At 44.9% G+C, this 23,532-nt stretch overlaps 1 protein-coding gene across 1 annotated transcript in view; it reads left to right on the top strand.

The window, feature by feature from the left end:
• LOC139408810 (poly [ADP-ribose] polymerase tankyrase-1-like) overlaps positions 1–23,532 on the top strand; it is a 116,636-nt gene that overhangs the window by 80,831 nt on the left and 12,273 nt on the right. The window contains exons 6-16 of the mRNA XM_071153153.1: positions 14,221–14,315; positions 14,533–14,599; positions 14,921–15,107; positions 15,275–15,396; positions 15,516–15,607; positions 15,718–15,796; positions 19,100–19,271; positions 19,359–19,438; positions 19,940–20,085; positions 20,420–20,585; positions 22,101–22,320. Of these exons, the coding sequence (XP_071009254.1) occupies positions 14,221–14,315; positions 14,533–14,599; positions 14,921–15,107; positions 15,275–15,396; positions 15,516–15,607; positions 15,718–15,796; positions 19,100–19,271; positions 19,359–19,438; positions 19,940–20,085; positions 20,420–20,585; positions 22,101–22,320 (1,426 nt within the window). The remainder of the gene's footprint in view (positions 1–14,220; positions 14,316–14,532; positions 14,600–14,920; positions 15,108–15,274; positions 15,397–15,515; positions 15,608–15,717; positions 15,797–19,099; positions 19,272–19,358; positions 19,439–19,939; positions 20,086–20,419; positions 20,586–22,100; positions 22,321–23,532) is intronic.

Below are 23,532 nucleotides of genomic sequence, written 5' to 3'. Positions count from 1 at the left end.
CCTAATTAAGTTGGGGTTTCCTCTCTCCTCAATTTGATTAGACAATTAGGCATGGGCTGTTTCCTCATCTTTGCTGCTGCCTCCGCTGCAATGTTCTCAATCCCCATATACAAGTTAACTCTACTATTATGCACGTAGCAACATAGGGAAAAGAGCCACTTCTACGGCGCACTAAAGAATGTTTCAGAGCCGCTGTCAGCGACCTGTAAACAACGCGGGAGAAAGTGCATTTGTTAATATTAAATGTATTAGTGTTGCAACATTATTTTTTACATAATTTCACAATCACAATACACAATTTCAGTATCACATGTCTTAGAGCGATGGACTGTTCCATCCCCGTGGCCTCAGCAATGGATTAGTCCACTGAGACAGTCGCGAATCAGACTGGTGTCTTGTGCACCATTAGAAAAATTACAAATAAATTGCGACTGCTCGACTAAAGAGATCTTGGTCGACCAACAGCTTATGGATCCAAACAATTGACCATTCGACTAAATGGGGTCAGCCCTAGTTACAGTGCATTCGGAAAGTATTCAGACCCCTTCTCCTTTTCCACATTTAGTTACAGTTGAGGTCGGAAGTTTACATACACTTATGTTGGAGTCATTAAAACTCGTTTCTCAACCACTCCAAAAAGTTATTGTTAATAAACTATAGTTTTGGCAAGTCGGTTAGGACATCTACTTTGTGCATGACACCAGTCATTTTTCCAAATATTGTTTACAGACAGATTATTTCACTTATGATTCACTGTATCACAATTCCAGTGGGTCAGAAGTTTACATATGCACTATGTTGACTGTGCCTTTAAAAACAGCTTGGAAAATTCCAGAAAATTATGTAATGGCTATAGAAGCTTCTAATTGACATCATTTGAGTCAATTGGAGGTGTACCTGTGGATGTATTTCAAGGCCTACCTTCAAACTCAGTGCCACTTTGCTTGACATCATGGGGAAATCAAAATAAATCATCCAATACCTCAGAAAGAAAATTGTAGACCTCCACAAGTCTGGTTCATCCTTGGGAGCAATTTCCAAACACCTGAAGGTACCACGTTCATCTGTACAAACAATAGTATGCAAGTATAAACACCATGGGACCACGTAGCCGTCATACCGCTCAGGAAGGAGACGCGTTCTGTCTCGTAGAGATGAACATACTTTGGTGCGAAAAGTGCAAATCAATCCCAGAACAACAGCAAAGGACCTTGTGAAGATGCTGGAGGAAACAGGTACAAAAGTATCTATATCCACAGTAAAACGAGTCCTATATCGACATAACCTGAAAGGCCGCTCAGCAAGGAAGAAGCCACTGCTCCAAAACCGCCGTAAAAAAGCCAGACTACGGTTTGCATCTGCACATGGGGACAAAGATCGTACTTTTTGGAGAAATGTCCTCTGGTCTGATGAAACAAAAATAGAACTGTTTGGCCATAATGACCATTGTTATGTTTGGAGGAAAAAGGGGGATGCTTGCAAGCCAAAAAACACCATCCCAACAGTGAAGCACGGGGGTGGCAGCATCATGTTGTGGGGGTGCATTGCTGCTGAAGGGACTGGTGCACTTCACGAAATAGATGACATCATGAGGGAGGAAAATTATGTGGATATATTGAAGCAACATCTCAAGACATCAGTCAGGAAGTTAAAGCTTGGTCACAAATGGATCTTCCAAATGGACAATGACCCCAAGCATACTTCCAAAGTTGTGGCAAAATGGCTTAAGGACAACAAAGTCAAGGTATTGGAGTGGCAATCATAAAGCCCTGACCTCCATCCTATAGAACATTTGTGGGCAGAACTGAAAAAGCATGTGAGAGCAAGGAGGCCTACAAACCTGACTCAGTTACACCAGCTCTGTCAGGAGGAATGGGCCAAAATTCACCCAATTTATTGTGTGAAGCTTGTGGAAGGCTACCTGAAATGTTTGACCCAAGTTATGCAATTTAAAGGCAATGCTACCAAATACTAATTGAGTGTATGTAAACTTCTGACCCACTGGGAATGTGATGAAAGAAATCAAAGCTGAAATAAATAATTCTCTCTACTATTATTCTGACATTTCACATTCTTAAAATAAAGTGGTGATCCTAACTGACCTAAGACAGGGAATTTTTACTAGGATTAACTGTCAGGAATTGTGAAAAACTGACTTTAATTGTATTTGGCTAAGGTGTGTATAAACTTCCGACTTCAACTGTTCGTTACAGCCTTATTCTAAAATGTAATTCAATTGTTTTTTCCCCCTCATCAATCAACACACAATACCCCGTAATGACATAGCAAAAAATGTTGAAAAAATAAAATACTGAAATATCACATTTACATAAGTATTCAGACCTTTTACTCAGTACTTTGTTGAAGCACCTTTGGCAGCGATTACAGCATTGAGTCTTCTTGGGTATGATGCTATAAGCTTGGCACACCTGTATTTGGGGAGTTTCTCCCATTCTTCTCGGCAGATCCTCTCAAGCTCAGGTTGAATGGGGAGGCTCTGCCTGGGCCACTCAAAGACATTCAGAGACTTGTCCCGAAGCCACTTCTGCGTTGGCTTGGCTGTATGCTTAGGGTCGTTGTCCTGTTGGAAGGTGAACCTTCGTCCCAGTCTGAGGTCCTGAGCGCTCTGGAGCAGGTTTTCATCAGGAATCTCTCTGTACTTTGCTCCGTTCACCTTTGCCTCAATCCTGACTAGTATCCCAGTCCCTGCCACCAAAAAACATCCCCACAGCATGATGCTTCCACCACCATGCTTCACTGTAAGGATGGTGCCAGGATTCCCCCAGATGTGACGCTTGGCATTCAGGTCAAAGAGTTCAATCTTGGTTTCATCAGACCAGACAATCTTGTTTCTCATGGTCTTTTAGGTGCCTTTTTTTTTTTAGCAAACTCCAAGCGGGCTGTCATGTGTCTTTTTACTGAGGAGTGGCTTCCGTCTGGCCACTCTACCATAAAGACCTGATTGTTGAGATGGTTGTCTTTCTGGAAGGTTCTTCCATCTCCACAGAGGAACTCTAAACCTCTGTCAGAGTGACAATCGGGGTCTTGGTCATCTCCCTGACCAAGGCCCTTCTCCGCCGATTGCTCAGTTTGGCCAGGCGGCCAGCTCTAGGAAGATTTCTGGTGTTTCCAAACTTCTTCCATTTAGAATGATGCTGGCCACTGTGTTCTTGGGCACCTTCAATGCTGCAGAAATGTTTTGGTATCTTTCCCCAGATCTGTGCCTTGTCACAAACCTCTCACAGAGCTCTACGGACAATTCCTTAGACCTCATGGCTTGGTTTTTCCTCTGACATGCGCTGTCAACTGTGGGACCTTGTATCGACAGCTGTGTGCTTTTCCAAATAATCTCCAATCAATTGAATTTACCACAGATGGACTCCAATCAAGTTGTAGAAACATCTCAAGGATGATCAATGGGAACAGGATACACCTGAGCTTAACTTCGAGTCTCATAGCCAAGGGCCTGAATACTTATGTAAATAAGGTCTGTTTTTTTTGTTTTAATACATTCACGAACATTTCTAAAAACCTGTTCACTTTGTCATAATGGGTATTATGTGTAGATTGCTGCTTATTTTTATTCATTTAATCCATTTTAGAATGAGGCTTTAACAAAATGTGGATAAAGATAAGGGGTCTGCAAACTTCTTGAAGGCACATTACATTAGTGTTCTCTCACAGAGCTGATTCCGTCTAGCCTAATCCGTTAACCATCTGGTTCACACCGTCCTATAAGAGATGTTTGTGAGGTGATAATTTCTCTGATGGCACTTACGCTTCATCCTTTAATAGTCATGATTAGCTGGTGATTGCCTGTGTAATTAAGGGTAATTATTGGGCGTAGGGCATCCCACCTCTTCACCCATCAGCCTATGCTGTAACCAGTGCCTGGTGTTACACTGGTCCACATTTAACCAGAAGAGAGAAACCAGTCTCAGGTCTTTGGTCCTCCACATTCTGCAGAACAAGTTGTGTCATAGACCAAAGGTAGGATTAGCATCCAGTAGATTAGTCTGGATGGCCTTAGTCTGCAGTAGAAGATCCAGCCAGGAAGGGGTTAATGCTGTCTAACACTCCTCGCATAAGTGTTCTGCTACTGGCTCTGTCAGGCCAAGATGGGTAGGTAAGCTCCATTGTGTTGACCCAGTCTGCTGTACACGAGGCTCCGGTATTACTAGTTAATGCTCCTCTGTGCTTCCTTGTCCTGGATATGGAGGCCCAAGTACGTTTCCTGAGCCGCCCACGCATTAAAGGTTTTACTCCGAGAGCCTTCGGGGGAGAGAGCAGAGTAGTCCAAAACACTGCTGGGTCATAGAGGCGGGTCATGGAGAGGAAGATCACATCATTACCCCCCTGTCTGAGAGGACTGATAGCCAGCCAGGTTCAATGATCATACGTGCAAATGTGCATTGTGCAATGTGACGAATACTGATGGGAGTCAAGCTTGTGGCTGGATGTTGACAGCTGTTTTCCCTTGTGGTGAACTGAAAGAGCAGCCGACGTCCCAAATGCATGACGATCATCAGCTCATGCAGATTGGAATGCCCACTCCTGAATCTGTCGCCGGTTTTACCGGCAAATGTGACAACCACCATCAATACCTGTGGAGGGAGTAGGAATACGAAACAACGGCCAGGTATTCATACTGCTGCCTGTGATTCACATCAAAGCTGACAGGAGTGTGCCACTTAACTCAGTCTGCAATGAAGCAACTCTTCAAAAGCATCATTTGAAAAGGCGTCTCTGTAACACCAGCCGCCCTCTTTACGCTATCCTGCCTCCAACAGAAGCTTTCATTTGGAAGTTTGTAGTAACAGTGTGTGTGTGGTGTGTGCGAGAGAGACTCCATGGGTGGGTCTGAAGATGATGGAGAGCTCAGGAGTGCAGGACGTTATTAACGCGGCACGGCTCGATGCGGCAGCTCGCTGGAGAGCATTATCAAAATGCCTTCTGAAAAACCAATCACTTACTCCACCACACATGTGCAGCGCAGCCATGAGAGTCCCCCCTCAATTGTTTCACTGACCTTTCTGGTTTCTCCTCTCTTTTTATCCCCTCTTTCTCCTTTTTATGTATTCCTCGTTCGTACTAGTTCTGTGAGAGAGGGCTCTACAGTGCTACAATTTTGGTCGCATATGCTCCTAGATATTTTACTGTGCTACCTGGAATTTTAATTTAGGAGCACCGGTGCCCCTAGGAACAAATTTCAGCATAGATGCCTGAGTGTGGTACAGAGAGGGCTAATGTTGCGTTATGTGCTGCAGGACCTAACTGAGACAGGGTCCTTAATATATGGAGTGTTTTGGCTTGTTTGAACCATCTGCGAAAGCAGCCCGGCAGGCAAATGTAGTGGTGTTTTTTTGTCGTGGTTCATGGCATAGATATTGAGTTGGTAACACCACTACTGAACCAAGTCCTTCATCTTTATCTCACTGAGCTGCTTCTTTCTAGGCCCATAGTTTCCAATTAGCGCACTCTGTACCGGGGGAAGACTGTACCCTTCTCAGTTCTCTCTGTGTAGGCTACTGTGTATATACTTGACTGTTAGCCTCTCGTTGTACACACACACACACGTTATTCCATTAAGATTATATCAGAACTACTGGCAGAATGTCCACCTACACTCTGCTATCATGTTGGCAGGGGTAATATTTACTTGACGATATCGCCTGGCTCGAACGTAAAAATGATCTATTGCTGGTGTGAGGGCTAGGATTGGACTGGGAATAGAGTCTGCGGCCAATGCTGGGTGAGTGTTTCTTTTCAACCCAATTAACACTAGCAGCTTTTGTGAGTTTGCTACTCAGGGATTCTGAGCTTCTTTTGAGCCTCGTGTGGTTTAGATCGTTCACCGTTATCGTGCCGCAGCCGCCTCAAGGTTTGAAAGATCAGTTGCAAGGCGTATGTGATTTCTAAAATGTTCTTGATCCATGTTCTGACCGTATATAAATGTAGGCCGCCTGCTCGGCTGTCCTTCCTGACTCTGTGTTTTGTCTGAGTCTAGCTGTAATGGGAATAGAAGGTGGCAGTGAAGTACCACCCACGCGCCTGCCACAGCTAACTACAACATCAAAGACATAACGATTAGGGAGTCACTCTGTAGCCCTCATCAAAGGCGCTTGTTAAGATGTTCATCATATTTCTGGATAAAAGCAGCATGCTAAGACGGCTCCCAATTTTGGTGTGTGAAGACTGTCTGTACTATGGGAAAACAGACTGTTTAAATATGTGCTTAATATTAAGTACATTTTCTGAACATTTGTCAACTATCGGCTCATGAAACGGGGCTGTAAGGTTTCAGGAAGATACCTGCACGGTGGTGGTGTTTGTGTTTACGTAGTCGCTAGCCTGGAATATATGGAGGTCAGAAGGACACATTAACAGAGGTGTGCATGTAGTGTGCTGCTTTATGTCTGGAGGATGGGCAGGGCACCCATCCCCCCGGGACCTGGGCTGTGTTATGCATCATTACCACAGAGTGGCTGGGGATAGGGGCCGGGGCAGGGCCGTATATCTCCCCCAGCAGTTAGCCGTCAGCAGGGCGGAGGAGGGGAGTGGAGAGGCCTAATGTATTATCGATCCAGGGAAAGAGTGGGCTATCCTCCGCTCTCTGTTTGCCAACATTTGTGTTCGCCTGCCTCCCCTTGGACCGGGCTGTCTACTCTACCGTATCCCCTGGAACAGGACACAGGACATGAAGACAAAGTCACCCTCCCTCCCTCCCTGGCTGGTGGTGTGTCCCCAGGGTTAAGCCTGTCGATGCATGGTTATCTCAGTGGAGAGAGAGATTCTCTGTAAGTTGGTTCGCTCAGGAAAGCGCAGTGCCTCGGCCAAACCTCACACTCTACCAATTTTATGGTAGTTATAGCATGCACTGCCGCCATGGCAACAGCTGACAGCTAGCAGTCACTGTTGGCATGGTTACAGGTTACAATTCTGTGAAAAGAGAGAGAGAGGGGGCTAAGGAAATAGGAGAGAAAATGGGACAAAGGACTGGAGCTGATGAAAGTAATGGCAAAGGAAGGAATCACAGCTTTGCGACATACTCCCACCCCTGCCGCTCTCCTATCTGCTACTCTGTATATGCTCCGGTTGCCTGGCAGTCTGCTTTTAGATTTTAAAAACACAACGTATTTTATTCAATTTTACCTTAGTGCCGATTTCATAAAGTACTGACTGGCTATCCAGCTAAGTTTGGAAGTCTGCTATGTCCCTGTTTAGTCTAATGGAATAGTGTGTCATACAATCTTTGGTGTAATTGAAGACTGAATATACACTGAGTGTACAAAACATCCAGAACACTTTCCTTATATTGAGTTGCACTCAGAAGAGCCTTAATTGGTCAGGGAATGGACTCTACAAGCAGTAGCGGTGTGTGGGTAAAATCACAGGGGAAGCCAAGACCAAAAATAAGCCAAATTACACCTTGTGTAGTGATGATTGCCTTGTTTGCTCTATAATGTTAGTTCATATGCCTTGCAACCTCTGTCCGGTGAAGTCCACGACGCATATTGCATGTAACAAACCGTTACGTGACCTACAGAATGGTGAGAGGGTGTTAATGTTTCCAACATTTTCAGACCACTAAACAACTATTGATTTAGAACCACGGAGAGTTTCCGCAAAGAAAATAGGAGCTGCCTCCACTATTCCAGCACAATTTAAACTTCAACATTTCAACATCATCAAATCACCTACGCTTAGTCTAATACAGTGACAACTAAACATACCAAAAACTCCAATCAACGTTAGCTAAATATGATGTGGCTGACCATGGTTCTGATTTGTGTGTGCGTGCGTGCGCTCATGCAAGTAGAATAAACATGTTGACTCACCCTAACTGTAGAGAAACGCCAATGCCATCCTCTCGTTCATGTTGACGAAACGGTCAATGACTGTCATACAGTACACACTTTTATTTGTTGTTCTAGGCTACCTGGCAAAATTCTTGCTCGCTAGCCTAACTTCCTTTCATGGGCAACGTTAAATAGTTCATATTAGCCTTCTACTACTATTAGTCTTCTACTAGCTAAATATTGAACTTCCGTCCTCTCAGACCAGGGGCACAATGGATGAATTTATGGTTGGATCAGAATTGCCATTGTAATCGTTGGCCAGTATGGAGAATTAAGTAAAACCAGAAGTCCAAATCCTTATCTCCATCCATGGCTAATTTAGGAAAGGGACGATTTTAGCTAGCTAGCCAGCCACCAGGGGATAACAACACAATGAGATGCATCAATTCAAGTTATTTCTGTCAATGACGTATTTCTCTTGATGCGATGTGATGTGATAGGAGTGAAGCCAAATCCAAACTGGCTTCCCTTGTCACTTTATTTTTTTTGTGTGCCAGGACCATTCACAGTTGCGCTTACTCAGTTTACATCAATGCAGATTGGATATTATTTAATACTTTTTTTATTTTTTATCAAGGGAGGCCAAATACTCGCTGGCTTCCCTTGCATTTAATGCCATGGGTGGCAACAATGTCAGTCTTTATGACCAGACAGCATCAGATAGATGGCCTACACATACAGAGACAGAGGGGCGCTGTTTCACTCGCCCCGGATACTTTCTCCGGTGAGATACATTCAGCCTCTTGCAAATCGAAGGAAAATTATGAAACAGAGGCTTAAGATAAATTCAAATTTATTTTGTTTCTTAGACATTTTTGGGGTTATCGACGTAAGCTCATAATCGAGTTACCATACACTGATTTAAAACACCTGGTTTTCTGAGAAATCTTTCAAATTATTAGGACACGTTAACCCCTTACTGTATTTCACACGAGCAGCTTCCTTTTGTCCGAGAGTTCGGAAAAAAGTATGCATCATATAAATAGTTTTCACATACGAAATCGTTCTTCTTGCAAAGCATGTGTACTTTTAAATCGAACTATTATATCAATCTGATTATTCACAATTGTATTATTGTGTGGATGTATCTGTACTCATTGTGTATTGGAGATGAAGAGGGCAACATTAACTGCCAAGTAACAGTTCAAAGAACATTACAATATAGTACACACAGACATGTACTCTCTAACACTCCACCCTCCTGAACCTGCTCTCTTTCTCCCCCTCTCTCTCCCTTTATCTGACTCACTACAGTACATATCTCCAAGGGCTGGGAGACAATAGGTTAATCCTGCCACATCCGTTTTCACTCATTCGCTCGCTCTCTCTCTCTCTCATATTCTCTCCGACAAGCAGCTCAGCTTTGCCTTGCCCTCTCCATGTCCACCGGGAAATGAAACAGTGCTTTATTCCATCACAGATGTTCCCTTACAAATACTTAAGATTTGGTTAGAAGATGAAAACTACGTTTTCACATCGGGCCTCCGAGACAATATGCCCCAGCATGCAATTCCTCTATCTGTATGACTTCAGTACGTCATGTTCCAAATCAAAACTGTCGTTTGATTTCATATCCGCGGGGACAGTACATTATTAGAGGTGGGGACAGGGTAGTGAGTTGTGTAGTAGTTGACTAGACTGTCTGGAAGGTCATGATGACTCTCGAAAGTGGAGGCCGGATTGTAATAATTTCCAGTCAGTTGTTTAACAGTGAACAGCTTTGTGTCTGAAAGCAGATGGAACATTACCCGGTCTTGTCAATGAGCCATGTAAGCGATTGCAGAGGGGGAGAGAGCGGAAGCAGTACTTAGTTATTTTTAACAACAGGGTTTGTTATTGTGTCCTTAAGTGGTTTTTTGTGTGTTTTTTTAGAGCTGCAGTGTTTGATTGTGTACTGTATAAAGCCGGTGGGATGCTCTAGCTATCAGTAGACTGACTCGCCCTCCTCCCTACCTCCCCCTCTCCCCTCATCCCCGCCCCTCCGGGTTGACAGATTGACGGGCGGAGCCTAAGCGATTGAGCCCAACCTCGGCTACAACTGTCGCCATGGTGATGCAGCCCTGTGATGCATTGAATTTGCAATATTCCTGGGTTAGACACAGCCTAATAAAAACAGACTGGCAGACAAGGGAAAACTGTTAATGAAAAATGCAGTGAAAGAAGGCTCTTTGTCAGCATGGTGTGTGAATCATATCAACATGTTAGAGAATAGTGGCATGTAACTGGGATAAATAGCCTAGTCTTATCATTGGTCTAGCCATTGGTATGGGATGCATATAAAATACGGAAACAAAAAATGACCTTTTGTTGGTATTTTGGTGTTTATTTTGTGGTTTGCTTTATATCGGGCATATACGGTGCATTCGGAAAGCATTCATACCCCTGGACTTTTTCCACATTTTGTTACTTTGCTGCCTTATTCTAAAATTAATTACATTGTTCTCTCCCTCTGATCAATCTACACACGCTATCCCATATTAACGAAGCAAAAACAGGTTTTTAGACATTTTTACATTAAAAAAAAAATAAAAAACTGAAAATACCTTATTTACATACGTATTCAGACCCTTTGCTATGAGATGCGATAATTGAGCTCAGATGCATCCTGTTTTCGTTGATCATCCTTGAGATGTTTCTATAACTTGATTGGAGTCCACCTGTGGTAAATTCAGTTGATTGGACATTATTTGGAAAGGCACACACCTATCTATAAAAGGTTCCACAGTTGACAGTGCATGTCAGAGCAAAAACCAAGCCATGAGGTGGAAGGAATTGTCTGTAGCGCTCCGAGAGGATTGTATCGAGGCACAGATCTGGGGATGGGTTCCAAAAAAATTCTGCAGCTTTGAAGGTCCCCCAAAAAAAGTGTCCTCCATCATTCTTAAATGGAAGTAATTTGGAATCACCAAGACTCTTCTTTAAGCTGGCTGCTCAGGCAAAATGAGCAATCGGGTGAGAAGGGCCTAGGTTAGGAAGGTGACCAAGAACCCGATGGTCACTCTGACAGAGCTCCAGAGTTCCTCTGTGGAGATAGGAGAACCTTCCAGAAGGACAACCATCTCTGCAGCACTCCACCAATCAGGCCTTTATGGTAGAGTGGTCAGACGGAAGCCACTCAACAGTAAAAGCATATGACAGCCTGCTTGGGGTTTGCCAAAATGCACCTAAAGGATTCTGATCATGAGAAACAAGATTCTCTGGTCTGATGAAACCACGATTGAACTCCTTGGCCTGAATGTCAAGCGTCCCTACAGCGAGGCATGGTGGTGGCAGCATCATGCTGTGGGGTTGTTTTTCAGCAGCAGGGGAGACTAGTCAGGATTGAGGGAAAGATGAACGGAGCAAAGTACATAGAGATCCTTGATGAAAACCTGGTCCAGAGCGCTCAGGACCTCAGACTGGGGCGAAGGTTCCCCTTCCAACAGGACAACAGCCCTAAGCACACAGCCAAGACAACGCAGGAGTGGCTTCGGGGCAAGCCTCTCAATGTCCTTGAGTGGATCAGCCAGAGCCCGAACTTGAACTCGATATAACATCTCTGGAGAGACCTGAAAATAGCTGTGCAGCAACACTCTCCATCCAACCTGACAGAGCTTGAGAGGATCTGCAGAGAAGAACGGGATAAACTCCCCAAATACAGGTGTGCCAAGTTTGTAGCTTCATACCCAAGAAGACTCGAGGCTGTAATCGCTGCCAAAGGTGCTTCAACAAAGTTACGAGTGAAGGGTCTGAATACTTATGTAAATGTGATATTTCATATATATATTTTTAAATGTGGTAATATTTAGAAATGCCTGTTTTTGCTTTGTCATTATGGGGTATTGTGTGTCGATTTATGAGGGATTAAAAAAAACTATTTAATACATTTTAGAATATGGCTGTAATGTGGAAAAAGTCAAAGGGTCTGTATGCCCTCCGAATGTACTGTACAGTGGTTTATTTTTTCACTGTAAAATCAGCAATCAAGACGTGCATGGTGCTGGTTTCTCCTGAGGTGCTAGTTCTGAAGTCTTACAATGGCTTTTTTGGTTCTATAGCGGTCTTGTATTGAGACCCACAGTATGGCTGTAAATCGCTTTGGATAAAAGTGTCTGCTAAATAGCATAGAAATAAAAGCATATGACTCACAGCTGTCACGTTGAAGAGAGAGGCCCAGTATTGCATCCTGTCCTAAATAACACACAACAGCTCTGCTCTGCCATGTGTTGGCTGAATCATCCTCCCAGTCCTGCTCATGTAGCGTTATCTATCTGGGGGTGGAACAGAACAAGGCTGACTGGTGCCCCATGACGCCAGGCCCAACCCTTCCTGTGGCCAGATGGGGACAGAGAAGACAGGATGATGAACAGCCCTGTCGCCTCCCTCCAGATTCTGTTCAAATGTCCTGTAAATGTTATGGTTGCTAATGCCTGTCACCTGCACCTCCCACCCGACCAACTGTCCCTGAAAGTTCTAGTGCAGTCACGCGGTTCTCCACAACTTTTTCAAAGAATAATAAACGCGTAGGCCGAATGAACAGCTGAAAATACAGGGAGGAATCAAATGGGTTCTACGGAACTTCTACTAGCTTGGAATACCAACATGATGCTTTCATATCATTTTTTGTGTTTTCTGTTTTTGTTTTCCTTTTTTTTGTTTTGTTTTATTTGTGATTCTGCCGACATTGTCTATCAGTCAACGACCCAAAAAATGCTGGTAAGTTATTTTCAAACAGCTGTAAGATGATGCACTCCTTTTGATTTCTGTTTGGGGTTCTTGGATTATGGTTTTATCAGTTAAGATGCCTCTTGTGCACATTTTGGAACCTTGGCCTTTTTGTTGGTCATATTTCATCCACCCACCAATGCTCCTGCTGTGTCCTGGGTTAAGGTTATGATTTGGGGTGGAGGTGAGTTTGGGGCAGGATAAAGAACCCTGGGATACGAACCTTCTCTAAGAGGTGTTCCTGATTCCACCTTACTTCCCCTCCCCTGTCTGCAACTGCTACTGTAATGCCTTACTGTGACACCCTGCCCATCCCATAGCTTGAGTCACACATTTGAATATTGTTCTTGACTCGGTTTGTTGTCTACTTTGCTGTTGTTTTTATCATGTGCACGTGACGAAAGCTTGTTTCTTGCATCTTGGTAATATTGTCCAGACCAAATAAGAGTTGTAAATGATCTATGGGTAGACAATTTACACAGTTCCTTAATTGTGTAATCAGTGGAATGCAGGAAACAATGACAAATTGTCAGTGTTTGTTGTTGTGCACGCCTCATTGGCACAGTTTCTCTTTATTTGATTCACTATTCTCCAGTCACATACTTGTTCCTCACCTAGAAAGTATATATGAAGGGGGATGGGGTCCACTCTTTTTCCTGCTTTCTGTTTATTCACTGTCTGGTTATTACCATTTATTTTGTCTCTGATACCCACTCAATGCACGGGCGCTAGGCTAACTCCTGTCTCTGTGAATGACGTTGATGCTACGCTGCTCATCTCTTTGTTCTGTTGATGGAACGACCTTGATGCTGCCTTTTCCTTTGAGTTCCTCCTTCAGATTGTTGTTTTGTCTGTGTTGTCTTGCCACTGCCTCTTCACAACAAACGTCGCTAAGTCATTTCCACAACTTACTAGAATCACAACTGTAGGACAGTCCACAACAAAACATGCAAATCAATGTGTTCCCTGTGTTGTTAAAGCAGCCATTGTTCTAGCGCTTCCCTACTTGGCTGTTGACTCAGCAGTGTAGAGCATTCTGCTCAAGGCTGAAACAGCTGAGAGAGGCTTTCACATGGCTGCTCTGAAGGAAGACATTGATTCACATTTTTGATCCAGCTTGAATCTGCAATTTCCTAATTGCACTAATTGTTTTCAATGAGGTGAAGTAATCTATTTGACTATTCAGTGGGAGCACTTCATTTAGGTTACACACACATGCACACACAGAGATAAGTTAAGATAAGATATAAAAGCAGTCACACTATAGCCCAGGCTAGCCCACCAGGTTTTCACCTGATATGAAGCATTAACTAAAATGACCTAAAGAATATTGTCCTCCCAGATCAGCTCTTTATGTTGCCGACTCCGGTTCAGAGTTAATTCCGCTTCTGTTTCCGTGAACTCTGACCTCCGGATAAACATTCCATCCTGAGTCCTCTCCTCCCTCTTTGGGACCTCACATCAACTTCTCTCCCCAGACAGACACGCTCATAGGCTAGCACTAAGGTGCGTTGTTAATGTGCTTTAGGTGCTGTAATGCTCATCGTGCTCCTGCCTAGTAGGAGGTCTTTTCTGTGGTTTAGTTAGAAAGTGTACTCTCAGATGTCCTTGTCTTATTCTGATCATTCTCTCTCTCTCTCTCCTTTCTCTCCTGTAGTCCACCCCTCTCCACCTGGCTGCAGGGTACAACCGGGTCAGAATAGTCCAGCTCCTACTACAGCACGGTGCAGACGTACATGCTAAGGACAAAGGGTAAGTGTGTTTGTTGTTTGCATGCGCTTTAGGGTGAGTGTCGTGTTGGAGTGTCCATCCGTCCCCCCCCAATAATGTTTCTGGAATGTTGAAGTTCACACGTTGCTGAGACACTTCATTCGACCTTACCTAATGAACTTAGTTTCCAATTGCACAGAGATATATGGGCTCTGTCCCTGTAATGACCTAATGCTGTCTGTGTTCCTTTCTCCCTCAGTGGTCTGGTTCCACTCCACAATGCATGTTCCTATGGTCACTACGAAGTCACAGAGCTGCTGCTGAAGGTTAGAAACTCTATGCTGCTTTTTGTGTGCTGGTATGCTTGTTAGACAGACTCAGACTTCATTCTCTATTCACTTTGTCTTTGAGTTGGTCTTTGAGATGAAGTCTCAGGACTGCCTGGCATGTCTAAGGGAAGCCACGTTTTAATGTCGCGTCAGTAGCGCTGTAACACCTGGGTCGTGTTCACACTTTAATAAGCCGTTTTTCTTTGCTCTTATTGAACCCGTTCGGATTTCAAAACATAGTTTTTCAGAAACATGTCTGCCACTTTATTTCCTTCACCACGTGTACGGTGTGTAACGGCCCTCTCTGTTTCCTGTTAGCATGGAGCGTGTGTGAACGCCATGGACCTGTGGCAGTTCACCCCGCTCCACGAGGCTGCCTCGAAGAACCGCGTGGAGGTGTGTTCTCTGCTGCTGAGCCACGGGGCTGACCCCTCCCTGGTCAACTGTCACGGGAAGAGTGCTGTGGACATGGCCCCCACCCCGGAACTCAAAGAGAGACTCACCTGTGAGAAAAGACATCTACTTACTGACACTCACACACTGACCTATAGACTCTCCTATGCACTCACATGCTGAAATAGTTTTCCCCTTTGACGACTTGGGAGAATAATGGAAGTCTTATGGCGTGTGTGTAAGTGATGACATGGTTTCCCCCCTGTGTGTGTTGTGTAGATGAGTTTAAGGGGCACACTCTGCTCCAGGCTGCGCGGGAAGCAGACGTGGCCAAGGCCAAGAAGTCCCTCGCTCTGGAGATCATCAACTTCAAACACCCACAGACACACGAGACGGCACTGGTGAGGCACACCCCACACGCACAGCACACACACACACACACACACACACACACACACACACACACACACACACACACACACCACACAGTGTTAAATGGACTCCTCCTCTTGTGTTGCAGCACTGCTCAGTGGCCTCTCCTCACCCCAAGCGGAAGCAGATCACAGAGCTGCTGTTACGTAAAGGTGCCAACGTCAACGAGAAGAACAAGGAGTGAGTCTCTTCCTGTTTAGCTGAACTCTGTCTGACCTCTAAAGCGATCCTCTAACCACTGCTATATCATGACGATGTTGACCCAACCCTGTGTGCGTCTGTCTCTGCAGCTTCATGACCCCCCTACACGTGGCTGCTGAGAGGGCCCACAATGACATCATGGAGGTGTTGCAGAAACATGGAGCAAAGGTACAGTGTTCACCTCACCTGTCCATCCCTTCTGCCATGCTCTCTACTGGTCTTGCTGCTTGTATCAGCAAAAGGGGCAAGTTCAATGGAAAATACTTAATCAGAGTGTAAATCTGCAGCCGTTTGAGTGAACCCAGACCCTGTGAGACGGGATGTTTTTCTAACTAAAAAGAAGGCTGAGATCTGTCTCCTCAGTGTCCGGGTGGGTCTGAAGTTACCACTTGTTTTAGAGCTCAGTCATTTATAGTATTATTGAGACCAACGACAGGACGGACTGGGGGGAAAGACTGTCCTCCTGGCCGATCAACTGCCTGCTTCTGAGAGCTCCATCAGATAAGAATGAGCAGATGGATGGAGTGTTCAGAGCCTGCCAGCTCCCCCCCCTGAAGAGCCCATCCTCACCTTCACAGGCGGTCCTTCCCTCATGCAGACCTAGTGAAAGACGTGCACCAGTTCCACAATGTTTCAAAGCCAGACAGCCACTAAAGAGAATCCTCTTGATAGCTTCCCTCGATGGAATTCTCTCAATAGCGTGAGTTGTGTTTTTATATGACTTTCTAAAGAAAGACGTCAGAGACGGACACGAGAGAGAGGCTCCTGGGTGCTTTTGACAGTTGAGTATCTATCCAGAGAAGAGAAGCCTCCAAACAGTGGTATTTTGACTGTCATGTCTGGGCTTGTCTTATTCATAGTTATAAGGGGAGGTAGCTATCCCCCCCCCCCACAGAGGCCCAGCACTACTTAGCTGGTTAGGGAGAATGACAGATGGAACAGACATCGAAAGGTAAACCGCAGCACTTCCCTGAGCAGAGCAGGCAGCCTGTTAAACTCGCTGCCGGTATACGGTGTGTAAATGGAAGATTTGATCACTTTTAAGTGCCTGTATTAGAATGCATTGGCTGCGCAGTAACATACTATACATGTTACAGGGTCTCCGACTCCAAATGTGCGTGTAATTTACAGTATCAATGTTTATGACCGCTATGTTTGATGACATGCCAAAACCTGGGTTGCTCTGAACAGAATTAGCCCAAAACACACACCTGAATGCGCTAATGACTCTATTCTATGTGCACCAAAATTACTACCGTTTCCCCGAAGGGCGTTGTGTAGGCCCCTAAAAAATAAGTTTAATTTTTTTTCTGTTTTCCCCTATGTTTTTTTCTGCTCTCAAGTTCTTCTCTGTTCTAAGTCCACATCAATGCTTAAACCACATCAGGAGACCACTTTTGAAGTCTAGGAAAAATACATAAAACATTGGGGTGAATTGAACCTTTTAAAGCAAGTGCACACCAGCAAGCGCTCATGTGATTGTTGAGTTTGCATAACACATGGCCACTGGATTGATGCAAATAATCATGATGTCATTCTGCCAGGTAGGAGTAGGCTACTAAGTAGTTAGCATTTAATTGAGACGGTTTTTGGGAAAGCCTGTCCATCTCTACCAAAAGGTTATTATTAGCATCATCGCTAACGGCTACACAAAGTGTAGACCTGCGCGCGCATCGCCCATTCCCGTGCCGTTTCAGAGGTTGCAGGAAAATACAATTCACTGATGCATTTTGTTAATGTCTTTTTGATTAACTTGGGCAAATGAATGAGCTTTCTTATAAGTTCAATACATTTAGTTGATTTCCTATTGAGTTTGATACAATTTTATGTCTGGATTCCATGGTTCCATCCACGTTGTCTGCAGTGCCGATTGTACAGGGCCCAACTTTCGAAAGCGTGACACTGTAACATGGTATTTTCTAAATTAGCTAGTCATGTCGGCAATAGAACAAGCGTTCAAATTATACCCATCCGACCCAGATTGGACCGTTCTTGGATTGCGTAAACAACAACAGTGATTCAGTGATGGTGGGGATGCAGGGCTGTGTTCCAAACAAAACAACAACAGTGATTCAGTGATGGTGGGGATGCAGGGCTGTGTTCCAAACAAAACAACAACAGTGATTCAGTGATGGTGGGGATGCAGGGCTGTGTTCCAAACAAAACAACAACAGTGATTCAGTGATGGTGGGGATGCAGGGCTGTGTTCCAAACAAAACAACAACAGTGATTCAGTGATGGTGGGGATGCAGGGCTGTGTTCCAAACAAAACAACAACAGTGATTCAGTGATGGTGGGGATGCAGGGCTGTGTTCCAAACAAAACAACAACAGTGATTCAGTGATGGTGGGGATGCAGGGCTGTGTTCCAAACAAAACAACAACAGTGATTCAGTGATGGTGGGGATGCAGGGCTGTGTTCCAAACAAAACAACAACAGTGATTCAGTGATGGTGGGGATGCAGGGCTGTGTTCCAAACAAAACAATACGGATGTCCTTGCTCTAGTTCCTCAACGGCACAGCTAGGGGAGCTCAAGAAAGCACCTTTTATAGTTAAAGGCTCTCTTCTTTGAGTCAGAAAAGTGCACTGGAATGACTTAGGAGCTGTGCCTACTTTGGAGATGTGTGTGACCACTTGGAGACACCAGTGAGACCTCTCACTCAAACCCTTTCATTTTTGGTCTTTTATGTTGAACCTACCCCACGTTTTCTATGAATATCGTTCTAGTCTTACTGAATATATCAGATTTCGCAACAAATGCTGCGAAAAGTACAGTAAAATGTCAAATGAGCTCTGTTGTCCTCGCCTTTTGGTCTGATCATTTCCCTGTCATCTCTCTTCATTTTCTACCATGATTATGCTTCTCATGTTTATTTTGTTAGAAGCATTTCAATTTGGCCCTATTCAAAGAGGCCAATTCCCATGAGTGTGCAGGGTTAACAAGTAAAGTCGAGCAGCGCCTGGTATTGGAGTTTTGCTGCTGTGCTCTGATCAGTGGGTCTGTGGGGAGCAGCGCTGTGGTGTGTGTATGTTCTAGGCAGAGCCTCCCCTTTCATTTGGAGTTGTACAATCAGTAATAAATCGAAATGAGGATATCCCAGGAGCTAAGGGAAACGAAGACAGGGCAGAATAAATAAAAGTCAGGCAGGAAGTCATCTCAGACTTGAAACACTCGGCTCTGGTACACAATTGTACAGTGAGACGAGCATACATTTATACACGTACATATGCAGTTGACCTCCCAAACACACACACACACAATAACACTATCTCTCCCAGTTCCTGCTCGGTGCTGATAGTCTCTGAAGAGCTCCAGCAGCCCGAGGGCTCGGCTGATTAATTATTGTTTGTGTTCATTTCAAAATGCGTGAATTTAGTTGCACAGCTCAATCCCCACAACTCTCAACTCCTCTCCCTCTCATCTCCTCACTCTTTTCTGCTCTCCCTCCCTTTCTCCCTCCCTCTCTCAGATGAATGCCCTGGACACCTTGGGGCAGACAGCCCTGCACCGTGCTGCAATGGCGGGACACCTCCAGACCTGCAGGCTGTTGCTGAGCTACGGAGCAGACGCCTCCATCCTCTCACTGCAGGGCTTCACCGCCTCACAGATGGGCAACGAGGCCGTGCAGCAGATACTCGATGGTACGGAGAGCGAGAGGGCGTGTGTGTGTGTTACTCTAAGACACTGGTTGGTGATACTGTGACGTTGTACTTCTCTCTCTCCCCCAGAAAATGTACCAGTGAGGAACTCTGACGTAGACTATCGTCTCCTGGAGGCAGCTAAAGCTGGAGACATGGACACTGTAAAGGTAGGATTCCCATTTAAGTCGGTGTGTGTGTGTGTGTGTGTGTGTGTGTGTGTGTGTGTGTCCCTACTATATGTATAGCGAGCTGACTCACAGGAAAAAAAGAAGGCTAATAAGCAAGTTTACATGACATGCCCAGGACCCGTTGATATGGAAACTGTTATTTGATTTTCTGCTACTCCGTGTTCTGGTGTATGAACTCACTGGACTGCGTCGCCTTCAGCTCAAGATATTCTGAGAATGTTTTTGAAAACTTGCCAGTTTCATCACGGCTGCTTTTGCCGGTTTGATCTGAACTAGGCTTTGGTCTCACAGCTCACACTAATACTCTCATTCTGCCTGCAGACAGCTTGTGCTGCTGTCAGAATGTTGAGTGTGTCACTCTTTAGACTGCTTCTCTCTCTACCCTTCTCTGTGTGTGTGCACTTCCCACGCGTGTGTGACCATGCTCTCTGCAGACTTCCTGTGCCACTGTCAGAATGTAAACTGATTCTCTCCTTGCAGTCGTTGTGCTCTCCACAGAATGTGAATTGTCGGGACCTGGAGGGTCGTCACTCCACGCCGCTGCACTTCGCCGCCGGCTACAACCGTGTGGCGGTGGTGGAGTACCTGCTGCATCATGGGGCCGACGTCCACGCTAAAGACAAGGGGTGAGTCTTTCAGGCTGGCTGGCTAGTTGTCTTTCTGTAGCCATCTTGTTTGCTCAGGAATCTATATGTCTGTCTATCACCTTCTGTCTCGGCAGTGATTTCATCTTCTCCGCTCCACCACCCCCCAGATGATATAGAATCTCTATCAAAGATGTTATCGCTCTGTTGTGTTTCCTCAGGCTATGTCTCTTATATTAGACCCAAGACATTTCATTGTAGGTAGAAGCTCATCACTTTCTAACCCTCCCTCCTCTGTGTCTCCCTTTGCTCTCTCCCTTTTTCTCCCTCTCTATCACTTTCTATCCTCTCTCTCTCCCTCCCCCTCTCTGTGCAGAGGTCTGGTGCCCCTGCACAATGCCTGCTCCTACGGTCACTACGAGGTGGCTGAGTTGCTGGTGAGACACGGGGCGTCGGTGAACGTAGCAGACCTGTGGAAGTTCACCCCTCTCCACGAGGCTGCAGCCAAGGGCAAATATGAGATCTGCAAGCTGCTCCTCAAGGTATGTCCTGTCTAAAACCGAGTTAGTCAGTCCCCTCAGTCTCTGCAGACTGTCATACGCTTTCTCAACCTCTCTCTGTCTCCCTCCATCTTTCCCTCTCTCTCTGTTTTAAGCCCTTTTTTACGGAGAGGTACTGTAGAAAGTCATAACGCTTCAGTATTAGAATTTTACCACATGTTAAAGCCCAGTGGTAGTTACACTGTTTATTACGGCTGAATAGCAGACAGGAACACCACTTGTGTTTTATGGGCTTTTTTTTCATTAGATCTCCGGTCAGGAAAACATCACTCGAGAAGGGTGTTTAAAAGGCGCTTTAGAGACGGGCCGCAGTGAGCGGCAAAGGTCTCATAGACTTCAATGGGGGTAGGGCGGCAAGACGCAAGAAGTTTTGCAAGCGGCGCAGTGTGTTGCGCTTGCACTCATGAGCGGTGCCGCTGGCTCGATCGCCCGTAAGATAAAATTGTCCGAAGTCTTGAGCGGCCACCGGGCGTGGTTGACCAATTAGCAGAGTTCATCTTGTCAACCAATCAAGCAATGTTTTAATGACAACATTTGAGCAGACAACAACCGGGACCACTGGTCTCTACACGCGGTAGGCGAATCTTCTTTCGTTTCAGTTGCCATTTACCGCGTCCCGTGTGTAAGCACCTTTTTTTATGGTTTTGTTCATCATTAGGGTTAAGCAGGTCCCAAATGATGTGAGTTCTAAAATCATAAGGGCCTCAGAAACATGTGCGTCTGAGCTGTGAGCTGGGGAGTTATTTTTGGTAGCGTTATCTTACAAGAACGCCAAGAGCTGCTGGAACGTGTTACTTCCCACCTCATGGTTAGAGGGACAAGTGTTGCATTGAACTTGATGCACATGATAAGAAATGACTCCGTCACCTCAATCATCAACTGAGACAATTTCTATCTAAAGAGAGCTTGTTTGTTTAGTTTCGCCCATCACCCAAACATCTAACTGTGCCTAACTGCAGCAGTCAAGAGGCATACTTCCTTCCATATCTATTTGGATTGTGAAGCTAAAATAACAAAGGTTGCTCTATACTCCTGCTTTTTGGATTTGAGATCAAATGTTTCATATAACGCGACAGTACAGCATGTCACCTTTTTATTTGAGGGTATATTCATACGTATCTGTTTCACCGTTTAGAAATGAAAGCACTTTATGTATCTTGTCTGCCTATTCGAATATGTCATAGGTATTATGGCAAATTCCCTTACAGGGTATTAAAGTAGTCCAAAAGTTTAGCATTGGGTCCCATATTCCTATCACCCAATGATCACATCAAGCTTGCGACTCCACAAACTCGTTGGATTCATTTGCATTTGTTTGGAGTTATGTTTTTTTACCCAATAGGAACTTTTGATTTGATCTCAAATCCAAAATGCTGGAGTATAGAGCCAAATGTAAAAATGTAGCTTCACAGTTCAAATACATAGAGAAAGAGTGTATATCCAGTGCTTTTCCTTAGCAATCCATGACAAGCCTCTCTGCTCTGCTGGTTCCCTCAGCATGGGGCAGACCCGACCAAGAAGAACCGTGACGGCAACACTCCGCTGGACATGGTGAAGGAGGGGGACACGGACATCCAGGACCTGCTGAGAGGAGACGCTGCCCTGCTGGACGCTGCAAAGAAGGGCTGTCTGGCCCGCGTCCAGAAACTCTGCAGCCCAGAGAACATCAACTGTAGAGACACCCAGGGACGCAACTCCACCCCCCTGCACCTTGCAGGTAAGACATAGCCAGGGGCATATAGACCCATCTAGTTGGACGTCTGTTACTGAACTTCTGTTAACAATTATCAATGGCTGTTATACTTGTCAAAAGGGCCAGATTTGATGAATAGCTTAATCAAATCAAATGTTTATTTGGCCCATGCTTCGTAAACAACAGGTGTAGACTAACGGTGAAATGCTTGCTTTTCCCACAATGCGCAGTTAAAGATAAAACATACAAATTGTGACACATGGAAAAAATACACAGTGAAATGATGGCAGATACGTTAAGATCAGCGTAAAAAAAAAAAAACACAGCTCCCATCCACTGCAGCAGTCACATGCCATACCACGTCTAGTGTGAACTCATGGAAGCCACTGTATTTTCAAGCCAGGCGTAAGTGGGATTCTAGATTCCCACAGTGTGTGTGTATATACAGTGGGGCAAAAAGGTATTTAATCAGCCACCAATTGTGCAAGTTCTCCCACTTAAAAAGATGAGAGAGGCCTGTAATTTTCATCATAGGCACACTTCAACTATGACAGACAAAATGAGAAAAAAAATCCAGAAAATCACATGGTAGGATTTTTAATGAATTTATTTGCAAATTATGGTGGAAAACAAGTATTTGGTCAATAACAAAAGTTGATCTCAATACTTTGTTATATACCCTTTGTTGGCAATGACAGAGGTCAAGCGTTTTCTGTAAGTCTTCACAAGGTTTTCACACACTGTTGCTGGTATTTTGGCCCATTCCTCCATGCAGATCTCCTCTAGAGCAGTGATGTTTTGGGGCTGTTGCTGGGCAACACGGACTTTCAACTCCCTCCAAAGATTTTCTATGGGGTTGAGATCTGGAGACTGGCTAGGCCACTCCAGGATCTTGAAATGCTTCTTACGAAGCCACTCCTTCGTTGCCCGGGCGGTGTGTTTGGGATCATTGTCATGCTGAAAGACCCAGCCACGTTTCATCTTCAATGCCCTTGCTGATGGAAGGGCGTTTTCACTCAAAATCTCACGATACATGACCCCATTCATTCTTTCCTTTACACGGATCAGTCTTCCTGGTCCCTTTGCAGAAAAACAGCCCCAAAGCATGATGTTTCCACCCCCATGCTTCACAGTAGGTATGGTGTTCTTTGGATGCAACTCAACATTCTTTGTCCTCCAAACACGACGAGTTGAGTTTTTACCAAAAAGTTATATTTTGGTTTCATCTGATCATAT

The sequence above is a fragment of the Oncorhynchus clarkii genome, chromosome 5 (genome assembly GCF_045791955.1).
Source record: "Oncorhynchus clarkii lewisi isolate Uvic-CL-2024 chromosome 5, UVic_Ocla_1.0, whole genome shotgun sequence".
In the NCBI taxonomy this organism is placed as follows: domain Eukaryota; kingdom Metazoa; phylum Chordata; class Actinopteri; order Salmoniformes; family Salmonidae; genus Oncorhynchus; species Oncorhynchus clarkii.
Note: the sequence above shows the minus strand (reverse complement) of the source record. Positions and strands in the feature narration are given on the sequence as shown.